The following is an 18,911-nucleotide window of genomic DNA, read 5'->3' as shown; positions in this document are numbered from 1 at the left end:
ACAGGCGTGAGCCACCGCGCCCAGCCAAGCATGCATTTTTATAGTACTCCCAGGTGATGCTGCTGAAGACAGTCCACAGTCCACACTGAGAAACCACATACCAGGCCACCTGTACAGATCATAAAAATAAAGCCCCTAGCACACTGCCTGGCACATGGTTTGTGCCCAGGAAACAGCACTAGAGAGACCATGCAAGTCGCTCTAGACCCACGAGGGAACTGATGCTTGCTCAGTCCCATGCAGTCTTGGGTGTCACATCCAGACCTCCCCTGCCCTGCCCCCAGCCTTCCCAGGGAAAGAGAATAACAGCAGCAACATTTTCATTTTATAAGCACTTGGTTTTATTGCACAGAAGCAATTGAAAGTGAACTCCAGTGGAAAGTGCGCCCTGGCATAATTCAGTGGCCAGTGCCCGGCCCCACCTGGACCGCTCTTCCAGAATAGAGAGCTCTGGGCAAGGGCTTGACCACTCCTTTGGAAAACAGAAGGCATTTGGGAATAGGTTAAGACATCTCAAGCATAATGTATTTCTAACTGCTCATTCATTATTGCGGTCATCTGTCAGTTGCACATAGAGGCAATAAATGCACTTATTTGGAAAGGGGGGGGCAGTTTTTATAGTCAAGTGTTTACGTGTGGCATTCGGCATGTATCACATTCAGCTACATAAGCTATCATAACATAATTGTCCATCGCCTGGGGAGGGCATGGGGGCAGGGGCCTGGGAGTGCCCTCTCTTGCTAACATATTGCTAACAGAAATTCCTGTTTGAAGAAGGAGGCCCCGTCGTCTAAGCAGTTTCTTCTTACATAAAGACAGAAAAAGTGAAAATTGTGTTACTTCGATCCTTGAGCTCCGGGACTCTTCTGAGTTTCTTTGGCTGTTCCGGATGTTCCTTTCTCCCTGCCTTACTTCCCCTTGGCGGCCTTGTCTTCTGTGGCCTTCTCTGGAGGCCTGCTGTCTTTTTGGTCTGTGCTGGAGGATTTTTCAGCCTTTTCTGCCTTAGGCTTGCTAGGCTCTTTTGGGAGGGTCTTGTCATCTTCCTTGGCTTTGGCCTCTGTCTTGGGTTTCTCCTCAGGCTTCTTGGCCTTCTCCTCCTTGGTGTCTTTTTTCTCTGGTGCTGCCTCCTTCTTCTCTGCTGGTTTGCTGGGTTCCTTGGCCTTGGCATCATCTGGTTCCTTCTTGGCCACCTCTGTCTTTTCTTTGGGTTTAGCGTCTTCCTTCACCTCCACCTTGGCAGGAGCCTCCTTCTCTGGGGTGGGGACTTTTCTCTTATCTTCAGCCTCTTCCTTCTTGGCTTCAACTTTGGATTCTTTGGGCTTTTCGACAGCAGGTTCCTTCTTCTCCTCCACCTTGGGCTTTGGAGCCTCCTTCTTGGGTGCCTCCTCTTTCTTGCTGTCCTTCTTCTCCTCTGTTTTTGGTGTGGCAGGGGCTTTCTCTTCCTCCGCCTTCTTTGGGGGCTCTTTGACTTTCACCTCCTGGGGCTTCTTCTCCTCCTTCACTGGGGACTTCACCTCTTCCTTTTTTGGGATCTCCTTCTCAGGGGCCTTGGCATCCTCCTTCAGGGGAGATTTCGCCTTCTCTGGGGACTTGACCTCCTCCTTGACAGGGCTTTTGGCCTTTTCAGGGGATTTGTCTGCAGGGGACCTTGCTTCCTCCTTCGCTGGAGTCTTGGCTTCTGGAGACTTCACATCAAGAGTCTTGGCCTTCTCTGGGGACTTGGCCTTCTCTGGGGACTTGGCCTTCTCAGGGGTCTTTGCTTCTTCCTTCACTGGGGACTTGGCCTTCTCAGGGGACTTTGCTTCTTCCTTCACTGGGGACTTGGCCTTCTCGGGGGTCTTTGCTTCTTCCTTCACTGGGGACTTGGCCTTCTCGGGGGACTTTGCTTCTTCCTTCACTGGGGACTTGGCCTTCTCAGGGGACTTTGCTTCTTCCTTCACTGGGGACTTGGCCTTCACTGGGGACTTGGCCTCTTCCTTCTCTGGGGACTTGGCCTTCTCAGGGGACTTTGCTTCTGCCTTCACTGGGGACTTGGCCTCTTCCTTCTCTGGGGACTTGGCCTTCTCAGGGGACTTTGCTTCCTCCTTCGTTGGAGACTTGGCCTTTTCCGGGGACTTGACCTCAGCTGGAGATTTTGCTTCTTCCTTCACTGGGGACTTGGCCTTCTCTGGAGACTTGGCCTCAGCCGGTGACTTTGCCTCTTCCTTTGCTGGGGACTTGGCCTTCTCGGGGGACTTGACCTCAGCTGGAGATTTTGCTTCCTCCTTCTCTGGGGACTTGGCCTCAGCCGGTGACTTTGCCTCTTCCTTTGCTGGAGACTTGGCCTTCTCAGGGGATTTGACTTCGGCTGGGGATTTTGCTTCCTCCTTCTCTGGGGACTTGGCCTCAGCCGGTGACTTTGCCTCTTCCTTTGCTGGTGACTTGGCTTCCTTCTCTGGGGATGCAGCCTCTTCTGCTGGGGGAGACTTTGTTTCTTCTTCTCCCCCTTCTTCCTCCTTGCCCTCCTCCTCTTTGGCCTCTTTCTCCTCTTCTTCAGTCACTTCTTCAGTCACTTGGGTCTCCTCTGTCTGTTCCTCCACAATCACAGTTTCTTTCTCTGACTTCTCCACCACTTTGATCTTCTCTTCGCTTTTCACCTTTATGTGAGTGGACACAGAGGGAATTTTGGGGAGTCCTTCTGGAAGTGAGAAAGGAATTGGGCCAAAGCCAATCCGACACTCTTCACCTTCCAGGAGTTTTCTGCAGGATGGATCACGGAACACATTAGTATAAACTCAGAGCAAATTCACTATTTGGGTTCTTCCTAGACTATCCTGAAGGTCACTGACATCGAATGATATGGGTTTTGATGGAACAGGAATGTGAATGGTGGGCATTATGAGACTAGAGAAAGTCACTTGGCAAATCATTCCAGTGACCACCCAGAATGTGTACCCCGGTGGGACTGGTCTTTTGTTGTTGTTGTTGTTTTTGAGAGGGTCTCACTGTGTTGCCCAGGCTGGAGCAACTGGTCTTCTTCAACACAGCTAAGCCTGAAACTTTTGAAATAAAACAACTTTTGCCCCATAAAAAATGGCCCTCAAGGGAAAGCTCCTAAATAAATTTAACAAAAGTTAAATTTATTGTCCCTCAAACTAAAATATTATTCAAGAGAACCCTGGGAGCCTGAGCAAACAATTCCACTTTTTTTTTCCTTTTTTTGAGACGGAGTCTTGCTCTGTCACCTAGGCTGGAGTCCAGTGGTACAATCTCAGTTCACTGCAACCTCTGCCTCCCAGATTCAAGCAATTCCCCCAGCTTCAAGCAATTCTCCTGTCTCAGCCTACTGAGTAGCTGGGAGTACAGGCGCATGCCACCACGCCCAGTTAATTTTTGTATTTTTAGTAGAGACGGGGGTTTCACCATATTGGTCAGGCTGGTCTCGAACTCCTGACCTCAGGCAATCCACCTGCCTAGGCTTCCCAAAGTGCTGGGATTACAGGTGTGAGCCACCGCACCCGACCACAATTCTACTTTTATAAATTTGGGTTTAAGAGGTCTTAGAATGCTCCCATTTGAATCGCGAGTGTCTCTCATCACCATGTATTACCATCTTTTGAGTTTCAGGAATAGGGTAGAGGCCGCAGTTTCTCCTCTTGGCTTTGCTCCTCACTAGATGGGTGACCTTGGCCAAGACACACAAACTCTTTGAGCCTCAATTTCCTCACTGGAAAAAGAGGGTCATTAGAGTCCCTATGTCAGAGGGTTGTTTCAGTGAGACAATGAATGGAAAAGACTTAGCAGAATGCTTGTCTCAGAGTAAGTGTGGGGGTTACCCCTCAGACTAGTACTTCCCAAATTTAGCAGCACACAGATGACCGGGGATCTTATCAAAATGCAGATTCTGATTCGGCAGGTCTGGGGAGGGGCTGAGCGTCTGTCTTTTGTTGTTGTTGTTGTGTTGTTGTTATTTTTGAGACAGTGTCTCACTCTGTGATGACAGGCTGGAGTGTAGTGGCACGATCATAGCTCACTGAAGCCTCCAACTCCCAGGCTCAGGTGATCCTCCCACGTCAGCCTCCTGAGTAGCTGAGACTAAAGGCATGTGCCACCATGCCCAGCTTTTTTTTTTTTTTTTTTTTTGTAGAGATGGGGTTTTGCCATGCTGCCCAGCTTGGTCTCTGAACTGAAACGATCTGTCTGCCTTGGTCTCCCAAAGTGCTGGGATTACAGGCATGAGTCACGACACCCAACCAAGAGACTATCTTTCTGATAAGCTCTTGAATGATGCCAATTCCGCTGGTTCATGTGCCATGCTTTGAGTAGCAAGATTACAGACGAGAGCCAAGAGGTAGGAAGCCACGGGTCACCAGTCAGAACTGGGACAAGTCCTCAGGGAATCAGTCCTGCTCCCTAGCCCTGCTCCCCCAGGTCTTATTCCTCAGACTGGATTTCTCAAGGCTGCCATTGACTAAGGGTTCCCTCTGTAGCAGCCCAGTGGTACCTGTGCTTCCTGGATTAGCTTGGGAATGGGATTAGCTCATCTTCCTGACAACCCTATGACATGGGTGCCCTTATTATCATCTCCACTTTATTTCCCCAAGAAATGAATGCTTGCAGAGCTAAGAAACTCTAAAGGACAGAGTTTTAAAGGTCCCTGACTCAAGCACCTCTTTTCCCTTCAAAGCAGGCCTCTGGCTGGCTGGATTTGGGGAGGGGATAAGGAACTTCCACCCTCTAAATCATTTCAGAATGAAAGTAAGTCACTCTCAAGACTAATTGGCTGGGCACAGTGGCTCACGCCTGTAATCCCAGCACTTTGGGAGGCCGAGGTAGGCGGATCACCTGAGGTCAGGAGTTCGAGACCAGCCTGGCCAACATAGTGAGACCCAGTCTCTACTAAAAATACAAAAAATAGCCGGGTGTGGTGGCATATGCCTGTAATCCCAGCTACTCGGGAGGCTGAGGCAGGAGAATCACTTGAACCCAGGACACACAGGTTGCAGTCAGCCGAGATAATGCTGCTGCACTCCAGCCTGGGCAACAGAGTGAGATTTCATCTCAAAAAAAAAAAAAAAAAAAAGACTCATGTCTCTCACAGAGTAAAAGAGTGGCTGCCAGGGGCTGAAGGAAGGAGAGAATGATAATGACGGTTTCTTGGGTATGGAGTTTCAGTTTGCGATGATGAAAACAGTTCTGGAGACAGACAGTGGTTATGGCTGCATAGTAATGTGAAAGTACTTAATATCACTGAACTGCCTACTTAACATTGTTGAATGGGGCTGGTCATGGTGGCTATCGCCTGTAATCCCAGGACTTTGGGAGGCTGAGGTGGGCAGAGGGCTTGAGTTCAGGAGTTTGAGACCAGCCTGGCCAACATGGTGAAACCCTGTTTCTACTAAAAAAATAAAAATAAAAATTAGCCAGGCGTGGTGGCGGGCACCTGTAATCCCAGTTACTCAGGAGGCTGAGGCATGGGAATCGCTTGAACCCAGGAGGGAGAGGTTGCAGTGGGCAGAGATCGCACCACCATACTTCAGCCTGGGCAACACAGTAAGTCTGTCTCAAAAAAATAAATAAAAAATAAAATAAATTGGTTCAATGGTAAATTGTATGTTTTGTCTATTTTGCCGCAATTTAAAAAGAATTTTGTCCCTAAGACAGGTAGGCTGCCTAAACGGGGTCTTGACACCCAAGGCTTAGCGTCTCGTAGGAACACAAGCTTTCTTCACCATGTGACAGCCCCTGTGCGTCTCACCTGTAAGCGGCTATCTCTATATCCAGAGCCATCTTGACATTGAGCAGGTCCTGGTATTCTCGCAGCTGGGCGGCCATCTCCCACTTGGTGTTCCTCAGCTCAGCGTCCAGCTGCTGAATGGCTTCCTGGGAAGGAGAGGTGACACACATCACATGCCAGCCAGTGTCTGGCCCTCAGTACCAGAGAAGCTGCGGCGGGCTGTGCGACCCCAGAGCAGGCCCATCCAGCCAGGCTCACTGGGGCCAACCCCAACCCTGCCAGAGTTGTAGGGTCCTCATTAGTGCACATGGAACAATCTGGAGCAAAAATCCTGCTGTATAGTGACCTCAGACTGGAGAAGGTCTGAAATGAAATTCATCAGACATCAACAGTTGTTCCTGCTGGTTTGGCTGGCAGGATAATGGGATAACGTTTAGAGATCTTAAGCTTAGAAAGTGCTCAGTGAGGCTGGGAGTGGTGGCTCAAGCCTGTATTCCCAACACTTTGGGAAGCCGAGGAAGGTGGATCACTTGAGGTCAGGAGTTTGAGACTAGCCTGGCCAACATGGTAAAACCCTGTCTCTACTAAAAATACAAAAATTAGCCGGATGTGGTGGCACATACCTGTAATCCCAGCTACTTGGGAGGCTGAGACAGGAGAATCGCTTGAACCCAGGAGGCGGAGGTTACAGTGAGCCGAGATCATACCACTGTACTCCAGCCTGGGAGACATAGCGAGACTCTGGTGGTTCATGCCTGTAATCCCAGCATTTTGGAAGGCTGAGGAAGGAGGATCACTTCAGCCCAGGAGTCTGAGACCAGCCTGGGCAACACAGTGAGACCTCATTTCCTCAAAACAATTAAATAATTAGCTGGGCATGGTGATGTGCACCTGCAGTCCCAGCTACTCAGGAGGCTGAGGGAGGAGGATTACTTGAGCCCAAGAGTACAAGACTTTAGTGAGCTATGATCTCGCTGTCACATTCTGGCTTGGGCAACAGCATGAGACTGTGTCTCAAAAAAGAAAAAAAAAAACCCAGTGGGAGCAGGGCCTTGCCTGCTTTTGCTCCTGTCTTTCTCCAGTGTGCCACAGTGTCCACCACACAGTCAGGGTTTGGTAGGCATTGATGACTGCCTCAGCCTTCTGAGTAGCTAGGACTGTAGGCACACACCACCATACCCAGCTAATTTTTTTTAATTTTTTTAAATTTTCTTGAGACAGAGTCTTGCTCTGTCGCTCTGTCGCCCAGGCTGGGTGCAGTGGCACGATCTGGGCTCACTGTAACCCCCATCTCCCAGGTTCAGTTGAAGCGATTCTCCTGTCTCAGCCTCCCAAGTAGCTGGGATTACAGGCACGCACCACCATGCCCAGTTAATTTTTGTATCTTTTTAGTAGAGACAGGGTTTCACCATGTTGGCCAGGCTGGTCTCAAACTCCTGACCTCAAGTGATCCACCCGCCTTGGCCTCCTAAAGTGCTGGGATTACAGGCATGAGCCACTAGGCCCAGCCGCCAGTTATCTTTAAAAGAAGGCATCTGCTAAGGCCTTCCCCTGGCCACCCAAGACACTGGTTGCTGTTTACCGAATGTCCACTGCGACCAAGACCAACCTAGTGAGTGGCAGAGCTGGGATTCAAATCTAGAAAGATTCGAATGTTGAAGACCTTGCCGAGCTCATGCACAAGTTCACACTAATCTCATTTAAAGTCTATCTCTTTAGGCCAGGCACGGTGCCTCACACCTGTAATCCCAGCACTTTGGGAGGTTGAAGTGGGAGGATTGCCTGAGCCCAGGAGTTTGAGACCAGCCTGGCCAACATGGTGAAACCCTGTCAATACTAAAAATACAAAAGTTAGCCAGGCGTGGTGGCATGCACCTGTAGTCCCCGCTACTCGGGAGGCTGAGGCACGAGAATCTCGAGCCCAGGAGGCAGAGGTTGCAGTGAGCTGAGATCATGCCACTGCACTCCAGCCTGGGCAACAGAGTGAGACTCCATCTCAAAATAAATAAATAAATAAATAAATAAATAAATAAATAAATAAATAAATAAAAGTCTATCTCTTTAATCTTTCCAGCTCTGCAAAGCAGGCTTTTTTTTTTTTTTTTCCCCCATGGCTGGAAAGGAACTCAGATTCAGAGAATTAGATAACTTTCCTAGGGTCACACAGCTGGAAAGTGCTGGTATGTCTGACTCCAAGGGCCACAATCTTAACCACTACAACCCCACTCAGTGAGGGACAGTAACTTGTCCAGGGCTACCCAATCAGGTAAGGCAGTCTGGCTGTCTGCCTTGCCCCTGCCCACCTGGTAGGAGGCAATGTCGGCCTGATGACGGTCCTCCAGCTCAGAGCGCTGCCTCTCCAGTGAGTCCTTGGTGCTTTTCAGTGCCTCCAGCTCTGTGGTCCTGGCCTGCAGCTGACGCCGGTACTCAGTTATCTCCTCCTGCGCTGAGCGCATAGCGTCTGTGTTCACCTTGGCTGCCTCCGACAGTCGGTCCAGCCTCACTGGGGGAGAAGGTAGCAGGGCAAAGGGTTAGACACACCTGGATTGGGTTCTAATGCCCAGATTTTTTTTCTTTGTTCTTTTTTTTTTCTTTTTTTTTTTTTTTTGAGACGGATTCTCGCTCTGTCGCCCAGGCTGGAGTGCAGTGGCCCACTCTCAGCTCACTGCAAGCTCCGCCTCCTGGGTTCAAGCGATTCTCCTGCCTCAGCCTCCCGAGTAGCTGGGATTACAGGCACCTGCCACTACGCCCAGCTAATTTTTTGTATTTTTAGTAGAGATGGGGTTTTGCCACATTGGCCAGGCTGGTCTTGAACTCCTGACCTCATGATTCGCCCACCTCGGCCTCCCAAAGAGCTGGAATTACAGGTGTGAGCCACCACGCCCGGCCTAATGCCCAGATTTTGAAGGTGACACATGTGGATTGACCTACTGCGTGTGCCAGACACCATCCTGTATGCTTGACTCACTCTGTCCTGTGAGATAAAGGCAAGTGACTACTCCCCAAGGCCACCCAGCTAGTGAGTGGCAGAGCTGGGACTCAAATCCCCAAAGATCATGCTGTGTCTCCCCCAATGTGGGATCCAAAAACCCTGCAGGGCAGAGGAAACGCTTGTCCTAATGCCTGGTCCAGCTCCCTAGCAAGGGCCTGGCAGTGCTGGTGGTTCAGATGTGATACCTGGCCCATGGGGCTTAACACTGAGCTGGAGGCTGGAGGTTTGTGGCTGAACAAGTTAATGAGCTTGTGACCTTTAGGAGGCATGAAGGTACCGTGAGCAATCAGGTCACCTTGTAGCCATGGTCCCTTCCTTACAGGTTTCTGCGCACAGTCCAAGGTCAGTGCAGAGCCCGTGGCCTGGGTGCCAACCCCCGTCCCTTTCTCCACCTAGCTGAGCATTGCCCCTGAGCATTGGTAGCCACACCCTGGCCCCTGCCAGCAACCCGCTCGTGGTTCCCAGGAAACCTTCCAGGGGCAGTGGAGGTCTGGAGACTGGTCTTTAGCTCATAAAAGTGAACATCCTGAATCCCCAGAAAGTGGCACTCAGGGCACGAGTCTTGGTGGGGAGGAAGGAAGCCAGCTGAGTGGGCCAGTACAAACCTGGGACGTCTGCCCCTACGACCGGCAAACCCAAAAGAGGTTTGCGCAGGGAGGGGCCTTGCTGCGGAGATGGAGGAGGGGATGGTTGTGCTCTGCAGAGGAGTGGAAAAGGAACAGAAAAAGCTATGCATCAAAATCCCAGCTTTTCCTGCTAGTGCTGGCAAAGACTTAGAAACCATCCAGGTGGCTGGAGATTCTCAACTATTGTCGATCACAGATGCTTTTGGAAAATCACTGAAGCCTCTGCCCTCTCTCTCAAAAACAACGCAAAGTTTTATAGACAGTTTCATGAGACATCATGGAACTCCCCGGATTAAGCAGCCCAGTTGATCTACCCTCCTCTTTCAACTCAAAAAGAAATGAAAACCAAAGAGGGCAAGTGTTGGTCAAGGTCACCCTGCAGCTGCTGGGCACAGCCTCAGGGCAGCGCAATCTAGCTGACTCAGGGCTGCAAGGAGTTGGGGGAGGGGCAGACTTGGGAGGCTCCCAGCTTCCCTAAAGGAGAAAGGGGACATTAAAACATGAAAGGGCCCACCAGCCACCTCCGCCACAGGCAACAACTGACTGTGGTAATGGTTCCCTCTAGGAAGAAAGGATGCGAAAAGGTCCTGACCCACCCCACGTGGAAGATTAAGGTAGGGACGTTAAGCACTGAGCAGGTAGTGGGAAGGAGCCTGGTAGGGGTGAGAGGAATAGAGTTTCTTGCGGGGTGCAGGAGAGGGCATGGCAGCATTGGCGGGGGAGCCTTGCTACTTAGAAGGGCTAAGAGTCTCCAGCGCTTGCAGACCAGAATCCTGCACCACTTTTTTCCTGTAGAGGAAACTTGTTTTGTTCTTGACGGGGGAGGGATCTCAGAGTGGGGTCGCCTAAGCTTGGGGTAGAGAGCAGCAGGGGGCCCAGAGTTGAAGTACAGCCATAAAGAACCTGGAAAGGGGGAACCGAAGGACAACCCAGAGTTGGGGCGTCCCACAAGAGACCCAGAGTAAAACTGCGATTTAACTAGGGGCATGCACTTTGCAGAGGGAAGGTGAGCAGCGCGCCACTCCACGCGCAGTCCGGCAGCGCCCCCTTGGGTCACGCAGCCCAGAAGTTCGCTGCGGGGTCAGCAGGGGCGCCCCTCCCCCCACCCGTGCGCCTGCGTACCTCGGAACCACTCCTCGGACTGCAGCGTGCTCTGCACCGCGTGGCCTTCAAGCTGCGCGCGAATCTCGCGCAGCGCCGACGTCACGTCGCACTTCAGGGCGTCGCGCGTCTCGGCCTGCATCTGCGCCTGCGCGGCGCCGGAGCCCTGGATCTGGCCGAGCAGCTCGCCCACCTCTTCCTGGTGGTGGCGCCGCAGGTAGCCGCACTCCTCCTGCAGCGCCTGCGCCTTCTTCTGCAGGTCCACGCGCGCCGCCTCGGCCTCCTGCGCGAAGCGCGCCAGCGCGCGGGCCGCCGCCTCGGCCTCCTCTCGCTGCCGGGCCTCGTCGTCGAGGCGCTGGCGCACGTGCGCGATGTCCTCGAGCAGGTGCTCCTGCTCCAGGCGTAGCTGACCGCGCGCCGCGCCCAGGCGCAGCACCGCGCCGCGCATCTCGCGGACCTCGCGCTCGTACAGCTCGCCCATAGCGGAGCGGCCCGCCTGCTGCTGCCGCAGCGCCGCAGCCTCGCCCTCCAGGCTGCGGTTGTGCGCCTCCAGCTGCCGCACCTTGTCGATGTACCCGGCGAAGCGGTCGTTCAGCGCCTGCAGCTGCTCCTTCTCACTGCGCGAGGTGGCCACCGCCACCATGCAGCCCTCCGGCCCGTTGCTCAGCGTGTCCAGCGAGTCGGTGCTTGAGGCGGCGCCTGCGCCACGGAAGCGGCTGGGCGAGGCGGACACGGAGCTCACGGACGTCCGTGTCCACGAGTGGAAGCCGCTGGAGGAGCCGGCGGCGGAGCGCGTCCCGCCTGCGCCACCCTTTCGGGCTAGCGCGTAGTGGAGGCTGCCGCCGCCATGCAGCGGCGCGAACGGGGCGCCCAGCAGCGCGTCCGCGCCGCCGAAGCTCATCATGGCCTGAGCAGGTGCGCGAGGCCGGGACGGGGCGGGAGGCACTGCGGCAGCACCAGGGCGCCGGCCCTTTTATAGCCGCCGCGGCCGGGTCCAACCCCTTGGCAGTGAGAGGGTGGGGAGGAGGGCCCCGCCCTCTCCGCCTCCTCCCCTGCGGCCCCCCGGCCGACCGGCTCCGCCGCAGTGAGAGGGGCGGGGCAGGGGACCGAGGAGGGAAGGGGAATCGACGCTGCGTCAGAGGAGACCCTCGAGGTCGGGGAAGCGGGCAGAGGACTCCTGGAGTGGGCCAGTGAGGACCCCCGGGTGCGCGTCGGAAGAGCCTGCGAGTGTGTTCGGAATAAGAAAGGGGACTTGAAACAGGGAGAGGACAAGGAGAAACCTGATGGGAATAGGGGCAGGATGCCCTCGGGATGGAGCAATGGAAGATTGCAGTCATTAGGATGAGGGGATCCCTGTATGAGACAGGACACGAGGCTTTCCAAATAGTTAAGAGAGGCTTTCAGGATAGGGGGTGCAGAGACTGTGCAGCCAGCCCCGGAACAGAGGAGGGAGCAAGGCAGTCCTGAATGGGAGCATGGACGCTCCATAGAACGGAGACAGGAGACCCCTGACCGGGGGAGGTACAGTGTTCTCCTAACATCTAGAGGACCCACTTGGAGAGCGCTCAGGAAACTCCGCGGCCAGCCCCGGAATAGATGAAGGGGGACCTGGAGTTGGGGAGAATAGCAAGGCTACCCTGAATGGGGGTATGGGAGACACTGCAGAGGATGGAGAGAGGGAACCCCGGATGGGTGGGGTTGGGGGGAGGCAAAGGGTTCTCTAAAAAGTCTGCAGTGGCCCCCGAGAGAGGAGATCGGAGACCCTGCTGCCAGCCCCAGTAAAGGGGACGGACCCTCAGCGAAGCGGGCAGAAGGTCCCCTGAACAGGCAGGAGAAAGCTGGGCTGAGTTTGAGGGGCAGAGAACCTACAGTGGAGGTACCGTAGGAGGGCTTGGGCATGAAGTTGAGAGAGCTGGCCCCTGTGTGGGGTGGGGGGAAATGATGGGTGTCACCCGAGCCAGCTTCTGCACACTGGGGTCAGCTAGGCAGTTTGCTGGTCGAATGACCTTGGACAAGCTGTGTCCTCCCACCCTTGTTTTTCCATCTGTACAACGAAGGGGTCTTGCCCCAGAGACAAGCTCCAACTCCTGACCCCCGACTGCCCCAGGAAGTTCCACTTTGAGGGGTCTCTGGCTGAACTGGGGATGGGGAACCCACATCTTGCCGTTCTGTCAACACTAGGAAGTCCTCTTTTCTCCCTCCCCCTCTCCATCTTCTCAGCCTCAACTTGTCCTCTCTTCCCCCACCCCTGTAACAGACAAGCAGGCGCCTGAGTCGGCATCCCTTCTCTCTTACAGGGAAGTGATGAGATGCTTTCTGAGTACCAAAGTCCCTCACCCCAATAGGATGTCAGGTAGAAGAAGGGGTCCCCAGGATTTAGGGGGCCCTGCAACGGCTGTGACATTTGGCTCTTTATTGGTTTTGGCTCATGTTTTATGCCGTGGGAGTGGGGGTGGTGCTGCGGCTGGCTCTTCAGCACCGGGGACAGGGCCTGCTCTTTGTTGGGCGTGGGGCGGGGAAAGAGATTAACCCTCTGCTTTTACCTTAGGGGAAGGAAGGGAGGGACACTGTGCTGAGGGGACCCGAGAGGGGAGGCAAGTGATCCAGCAGGGTCACATAGTGAGCCAGGGACCCCTCCCTGGACTTCCTGTCGGGGGTCCAGTTCCGTGTTTTCTGGGCTGTTCCCCTCCTGCTTAGGGACCCCTGCGAAAGGACCCCTGGGGATGCTGGGAGCCCTGAGACCCCCTTGAGAGTCTGTAGACTCGTACTTCCACTCTGAACCTCCCCCAGGCAGTTATCTCAACACCCACTATACCCCTACTTTACCCGGGTTTTCCTGCTCCAGGATCCCCAGGACAGATCAGACATATCCCCCAGGAAAGACCTCTGCCAGTTCCTCTTTGCCCTCTGTCTCCTTCCAGCCCCCTAGTTCTAAGCAGACCCTCAGAGCTGGGAAATTGATGGCGCTGTCCCTTTAACCACGTTTTACTGGAAGGAGAGTGCGCTGGGCGGAGGGAAGAGGGGGAGGGAGTTTCTGGTTTTGCATGAAGAAGCAGAACATGATGAAGCATTTTTCCCCCATCTAAAGATCCAGTCGTGCTCCAGTTTGCAGAGGGCAAGGGGCTGGTTGCAGGTGGTGCTGGGAGGATGGAGGTGAGTGGCTGGTCTGAGGTCCCTGAGAAAGGCATGGGGCGGGTGTTGGGCAGGACTCCCTTGCTCTCAGATGGCTCCCCATTTATTTGTCATTCTACTTGGAATTTTGCCATTGGAGCCTTGTTCCTCTGGGTCTTTTCGGTCTGCACAATGCTGATACATTCTCTGGATGTGAGAAGGCTCACAAGCAGCTGACGGCAAGGAGGAATGGGGGTTTGGGGTAAAAAGGGGACTCCAAGATGTATTCTGTTGAGGCCAAGGGGCCACAGCCATCAGATTGAAGCTGCCTATGTAGTCCAAGAAGCCCCAGGCGTGACTCTTGTGGCTGGAGAAAATGGCATGAGGGCTGGAGCCCTGAGGTCAGTTCCCCCAAAGGACCCTTCAGGCTCACCTCCAGAAAGCCATCCCTGGCTGCCTTCACCCCAACGTTTAGTTAATTGTCCCCTCCTGATGGTTCCCATGGTTCCCAGTGCTAATCTCTAATGCTGCTCTTACCACTCTGTGTTGTGTAAATGAATCAATGAATGAATAAGTTCCGTCTGTTTTCCAGCCAAACTTGTGGTCTGGAGGGGCTGTGAATGGTTCTGCCCTGAGTCCTTGGGGCTCGAATCGCTTTCACTTTCCTCCCTGTGATTCTTACCATTTGGAAGTGAGTAGAACGATATATTCATCTATCTATCCATCCATCCATCCATCCGCAGTTCTTGGAGTTATCTTCCCAAAGCCTGGACTTGGCAGTGAGCATTGTGAATCTCCCAGAGGCAAGTAGAGTGTGCTGAGTTTCCCAAACTTAACTGCTCTTGGGCCCTTCTTGTCCCCAAGTGTCTCCAGGACAAGGGTCCAGTGGCTCACACTGAAAGGCACACTGAGATTTGGGTCTCAGCCCCTGCTGTCCCTGGGCTTTTGTGGACTCCAAGGCTGGTGCTCTTCAGGAACATACTTGCAGGGTGAAGGATAAAGCAGTAGGCGCTTAAACAGCCACCAGCCTCGCTGTTACTCACTGTTCACTCGGCAGGGATCATTGTCCCTATTTTATAGGCAAGTAGACTGAGACCGGAGTGAGGAAGTGGGTTGCCTGAGTTGACTCAGTGACACAGCAGAGCCCAGTGTCTCAACTCATCCAGACCTGAGCTGGCACAGGACACAGGGTGGAAACTTGTTTCTCTTGCATAGTAGAGGCCTAGATGGTCTGAGGGTAGAGGATTGAGAGGCCTTCAGAGAGGGGATGGGCAGCTTTCTGGGGCTGGGGTTGGGGTCTGGCCTCTGACAGATCACCCATCTGTGAGTCTCTGTGGCCCATGACCCAACATCAGCATAGCCTGTATGTGAGAACCTACTTCCCGGCCTGGCTACCCTCTGACACTGTGTCACCTCTGTGGGAGCTACATGTGACCACTGTTTGAGGTGCAGATGCTAAATTCCTCGTTCTCTTTTCCTGCTTGTTTTTTCTCCATGGGACTTGACGTTTTCTGACATGCTACTATGCATCTTCTCCACTAAATAGAACTTCATCAGGACAGGGATTTTTGTTTGTTTTATTCACTGCTGACATCTCCAGTGCTCGGAATATTGTCTGGCATATAGTGGGTGCGTAGCAAGTAGTTTCAGGATGACTGCGAGGCTCTGCCTGAGAGGCCCGTGATCACCCAGACATTTTAGCACTGGGCGTCTGGACAGTTCCAGGCCCTAGGGAGGCTGCCCGCAGGTTGACTGGAGAAGGAGGTCTTGAAAGTGTGGCCCCATCCTGGGGCCTGAAGCCTCCCAGCCCGAGCTGTGTAGTCCCCTTTGCTGAGGCTCAACCTTGCTGGCTTTGTTGTCTGCAGACTCACCCCGCTCCTGCACAGCCTGTTCCTTTTTATGTTCAGCAATTCCTTTTAGGAAGTGCTGAGCCTTTCTTCTTACTTCCTTTCCCCGTGAATGTCCGTCATGTCCCACATTCTCCCTCTCCTCTTGCCCCTCTCTCCACTGCATTCCCTTCCCTCTCCCTCTATTATATCCCTCCCTCTTTCCCCCCAATTTCTCTGTCCTCTTTATTCCTCCCCTTTTCCTTCCTCTCCCTCCTTTTTTCTCCTCTCCCTCCTTAGAGATGCCCTCTTTTTGCCACGTTTGAATCTGATTTATAATAAAAGGGTGGCAGTCTCCCCATGTCTACTCCCTTTAGGACACAGACAGCAAAAAACTAAACTGTATGCAGTTTTGCATAAGCCTCCCCCTCCTAGCTTCCACCCACAGCCTTAACCCCCAGGGACCAGCCACCGCAGACTCAGGCCTGCAGCAGGTCTGCCTGCCTGCCTGCCCGCCCATCTGCCGCCCTGCGACTGCACCAGGTGGGAAGCTGGATTCTACCCCAAAGGCCAGGAACTGGTGGATGGGGTCACAGGTCCACCCTATCTCCCCTGCTCTAGTTCCTGCTGTGGGAGATTATGGATGAATGATTCTTGGGCTGTGGTTCCCAAGATGGAGAGTGAGATGGTTTATTGGACTTTCATCTAGTAACTGGGGCTTGCCAAGTTACAAGTGCCCCAGGGCTGTCATTACTCTTCTTACCTAGAGCAAGAGGCTAAGTAGCAATGGGAATGAAGGCTGTCATCTAAGGAAAGGAGGAGATGCCTGGCCTCTCTTATTCTTGCAATCCTATGAAATAGATATCATTACTATCCCCATGTCATGGTTTGAGAAATGAAGAGAGGCTGGTCATGGTAGCTTATGCCTGTAATCCCAGCACTTTGGAAGGCCAAGGTGGGAGGATCACTTGAGCCCAGGAGCTTGAGACCAGGCTGGGCAACATAGCAAGACTCCATCTCAATAATAATAATAAATAAGTTTTTTTAAAAATGATGGCTCAGGTTGAATAACGTGCCCCAGGTTATACATCTGATAACTGGTGGAGCTGGGATTTGAACTCAGGTCTGATGGGCTCTGCAGGAGGAATACTGAACTACAAGACTGTACATCTCGCATTCAAGGCAGGCCCAACTGGACCCAGCACTTCCCTGATTCCATCACAGCTGGCCAGGGTCTTTGCTCTAGGGCTTCCTTCTGGTGCCTTGGTGGAAGCAAGGGGGATTGAAAATTGGCTCAATCAAAATTTGTTTCTTTTCCCCCAGGTTTTTATACTCTCTCTGGTTGTCTTGAGGGAAGGAGGCTTCCCAAGCAGTACAGTCAGGAAGTTAAAATGATGACTAGCTCAGCTTTCTGGATGATCCTGACTGAAGAGATAGATAAGTAGAAAGAAGTCATTGGACAGTGATTGATGTTTACAGTGTACATCTTTTTTTTTTTTTTTTTTTCAAAGTCTTGCTCTGTCGCCCAGGCTGGAGTGCAGTGGCACAATCTCAGCTCACTGCAACCTCTGCCTCCCAGGTTCAAGTGATTCTCGTGCCTCAGCCTCCCGAGTAGCTGGAATTACAGGCATGTACCACATGCCTGGCTAATTTTTGCATTTTTAGTAGAGGTGGGGTTTCGCCATGTTGGCCAGCCTGGTCTGGTCTTGAACTCCTGGCCTCAAGTGATCCACTCGCCTTGGCCTCCCAAAGTGCTGGGATTACTAACGTGAGCCGCTGCACCTGGGCTCACAGTTTAAATCTTGAGTAATGGAGAAAACAGCTTTGTCATCCTTTACGTGGTGGGCACCTGCCTGCTGTGCTCCACGTACATACATGGTGTCTGCAACAACTCTGTCAGCTGTGCAAGGTCACTGTCCTCTACAGAGTAGAACATCGACACTGAGAAAGTGACCTGCCAAGGCCACAGAGTGAGGTGGTGGAGGGGCTGTGGCTCACATCTAGGCTTTGTCCAGGACCCTTGCACCTGCCACTATCCATACTGACTCTCAGGAAAAAAATAAGAAAAGGTTTCAGTGCTGTTTCATCTCTTTATTCTGGGGGAGAAGGAGGGGGCCCATAGTACATTTTAGAGAAAGATTCATGCCAGAGTTTAAATTGGAATGTTGGGGGCCGAGTGCAGTGGCTCACACCTGTAATTCCAGCACTTTGGGAGGCCAAGGCATGCGGATCACCTGAGGTCAGGAGTTCAAGATGCCTGGCCAACATAGTGAAACCCTGTCTCTACTAAAAATACAAAAATTAGCCGGGTGTGGTGGTGCGTGCCTGTAATCCCAGCTACTCAGGAGGCTGAGGCAGGAGAATCACTTGAACCCAGGAGGCAGAGGTTGCAGTGAGCTGAGATCACGCCATTGCACTCCAGCCTGGGTGACAGAGCAAGACTCTGTCTTGAAAAACAAAACAAAAAAAACGGGATGTTGGGACTTGAGGGAGAATTAACAGTTGGATAAAAGTTCATTCCTGATGGCCAATGTTGGCATTACTGAGCCCTAAAAGAGGCCCCCCAGGCTGGGCACGGTGGCTCACGCCTATAATCCCAGCACACTGGGAGGCCAGGGTGGGAGGATCGCTTGAGCCTAGGAGTTTGAGACCAGCGTGGGCAACAAAGTGAGACCCTGTTTCTACAAAACAATTTAAAAATTAGCTGGGTGTGGTTGTGTGCATCTGTAGATCCAGCTACCTGGGAGGCTGAGCTGGGAGGATCATTGAGCCCAGGAGTTCAAGGCTTCTGTGAGCTATAATTGTGCCACTGCACTCCAGTCTAGGTGACAGAGTGAGACCCTGTCTCTTAAAAAAAAAAAAAAGAAAAGAAGAAGAAAAGCCCCTGCAAGTGGGCATGGCCCCAGGCTTGGTGGACATGAAGCTTCCCCTGCCCAGGGGCAGCTGCACCCTGGCTTGTCTCTCTGCAGCTGTGTGGGGACGTGGAGGACTCGGGTGCAGCCTGGCACTGCCAAAGACAGCAGATGCCAGCATGAGAGAGACACGCCAAGAAAGTTTCTGAAACCTCTGCCTCAGCCCCGAGCGAGGCACTCCGTGTGCATGGAAAACTGCAGGAGCCCAGAGTGAACCTGAACCAGGGACCTGGCCACACACAGCAGGGACAGCTCTGCTGGGCGCCTGAACTACCTTCTGGCATTTGGGGAGGTTAAGTGGCAGAGGAAAGAGGAAGCAGGGCTTGAGGTCTTTGCTGTCTGTTAGGGGGAGTTAGTGGAGAAAATATACTTTTTATTAAACGTTTTGCTTGTGTGGTGGTCACCACAGAATTTCATTGCAAATTCCTGGGCTCGTCCAGATCATCCAAGTCAGAATCTCTGATGGAGCCTGGGGATGTGCATTCTGAGCCAGTGTCCCTAGAGCAGGAGAACTGACTCTGGATCTGGCCTCAGCCAACCTTCCAGGCTCATCGTTCGAGCTCCCGCAGAGTCTTTCACATAGACTTTTACAAACATGATCTCATTTAAGCTCCACAACTCTTTCTC

At 53.0% G+C, this 18,911-nt stretch overlaps 1 protein-coding gene and 1 long non-coding RNA gene across 2 annotated transcripts in view; one reads left to right on the top strand and one right to left on the bottom strand.

Moving 5' to 3' along the window:
• Positions 1 to 317: 317 nt before the first annotated feature.
• On the bottom strand, positions 318 to 11,634 carry NEFH (neurofilament heavy chain). The gene is made up of 4 exons (XM_031005517.2): positions 10,457 to 11,634; positions 8,020 to 8,219; positions 5,738 to 5,862; positions 318 to 2,739 (listed from the first exon to the last, which is right to left on the bottom strand). The coding sequence occupies exons 1-4, from the start codon at positions 11,337 to 11,339 to the stop codon at positions 909 to 911; spliced, it is 3,039 nt and encodes a 1,012-aa protein (XP_030861377.2). The 5' UTR covers positions 11,340 to 11,634; the 3' UTR covers positions 318 to 908.
• Positions 11,635 to 13,444: 1,810 nt separating this feature from the next.
• The window catches only part of LOC134758217 (uncharacterized), a 46,130-nt gene continuing 40,663 nt past the window's right edge, over positions 13,445 to 18,911 (top strand). The window contains exon 1 of the long non-coding RNA XR_010133149.1: positions 13,445 to 13,588. This is a non-coding gene — a long non-coding RNA (uncharacterized lncRNA). The remainder of the gene's footprint in view (positions 13,589 to 18,911) is intronic.

Source organism: Gorilla gorilla, chromosome 23 (genome assembly GCF_029281585.2).
Source record: "Gorilla gorilla gorilla isolate KB3781 chromosome 23, NHGRI_mGorGor1-v2.1_pri, whole genome shotgun sequence".
Classification (NCBI taxonomy): Eukaryota; Metazoa; Chordata; class Mammalia; order Primates; family Hominidae; genus Gorilla; species Gorilla gorilla.
This window is presented reverse-complemented; position numbering and strand designations above follow the sequence as displayed.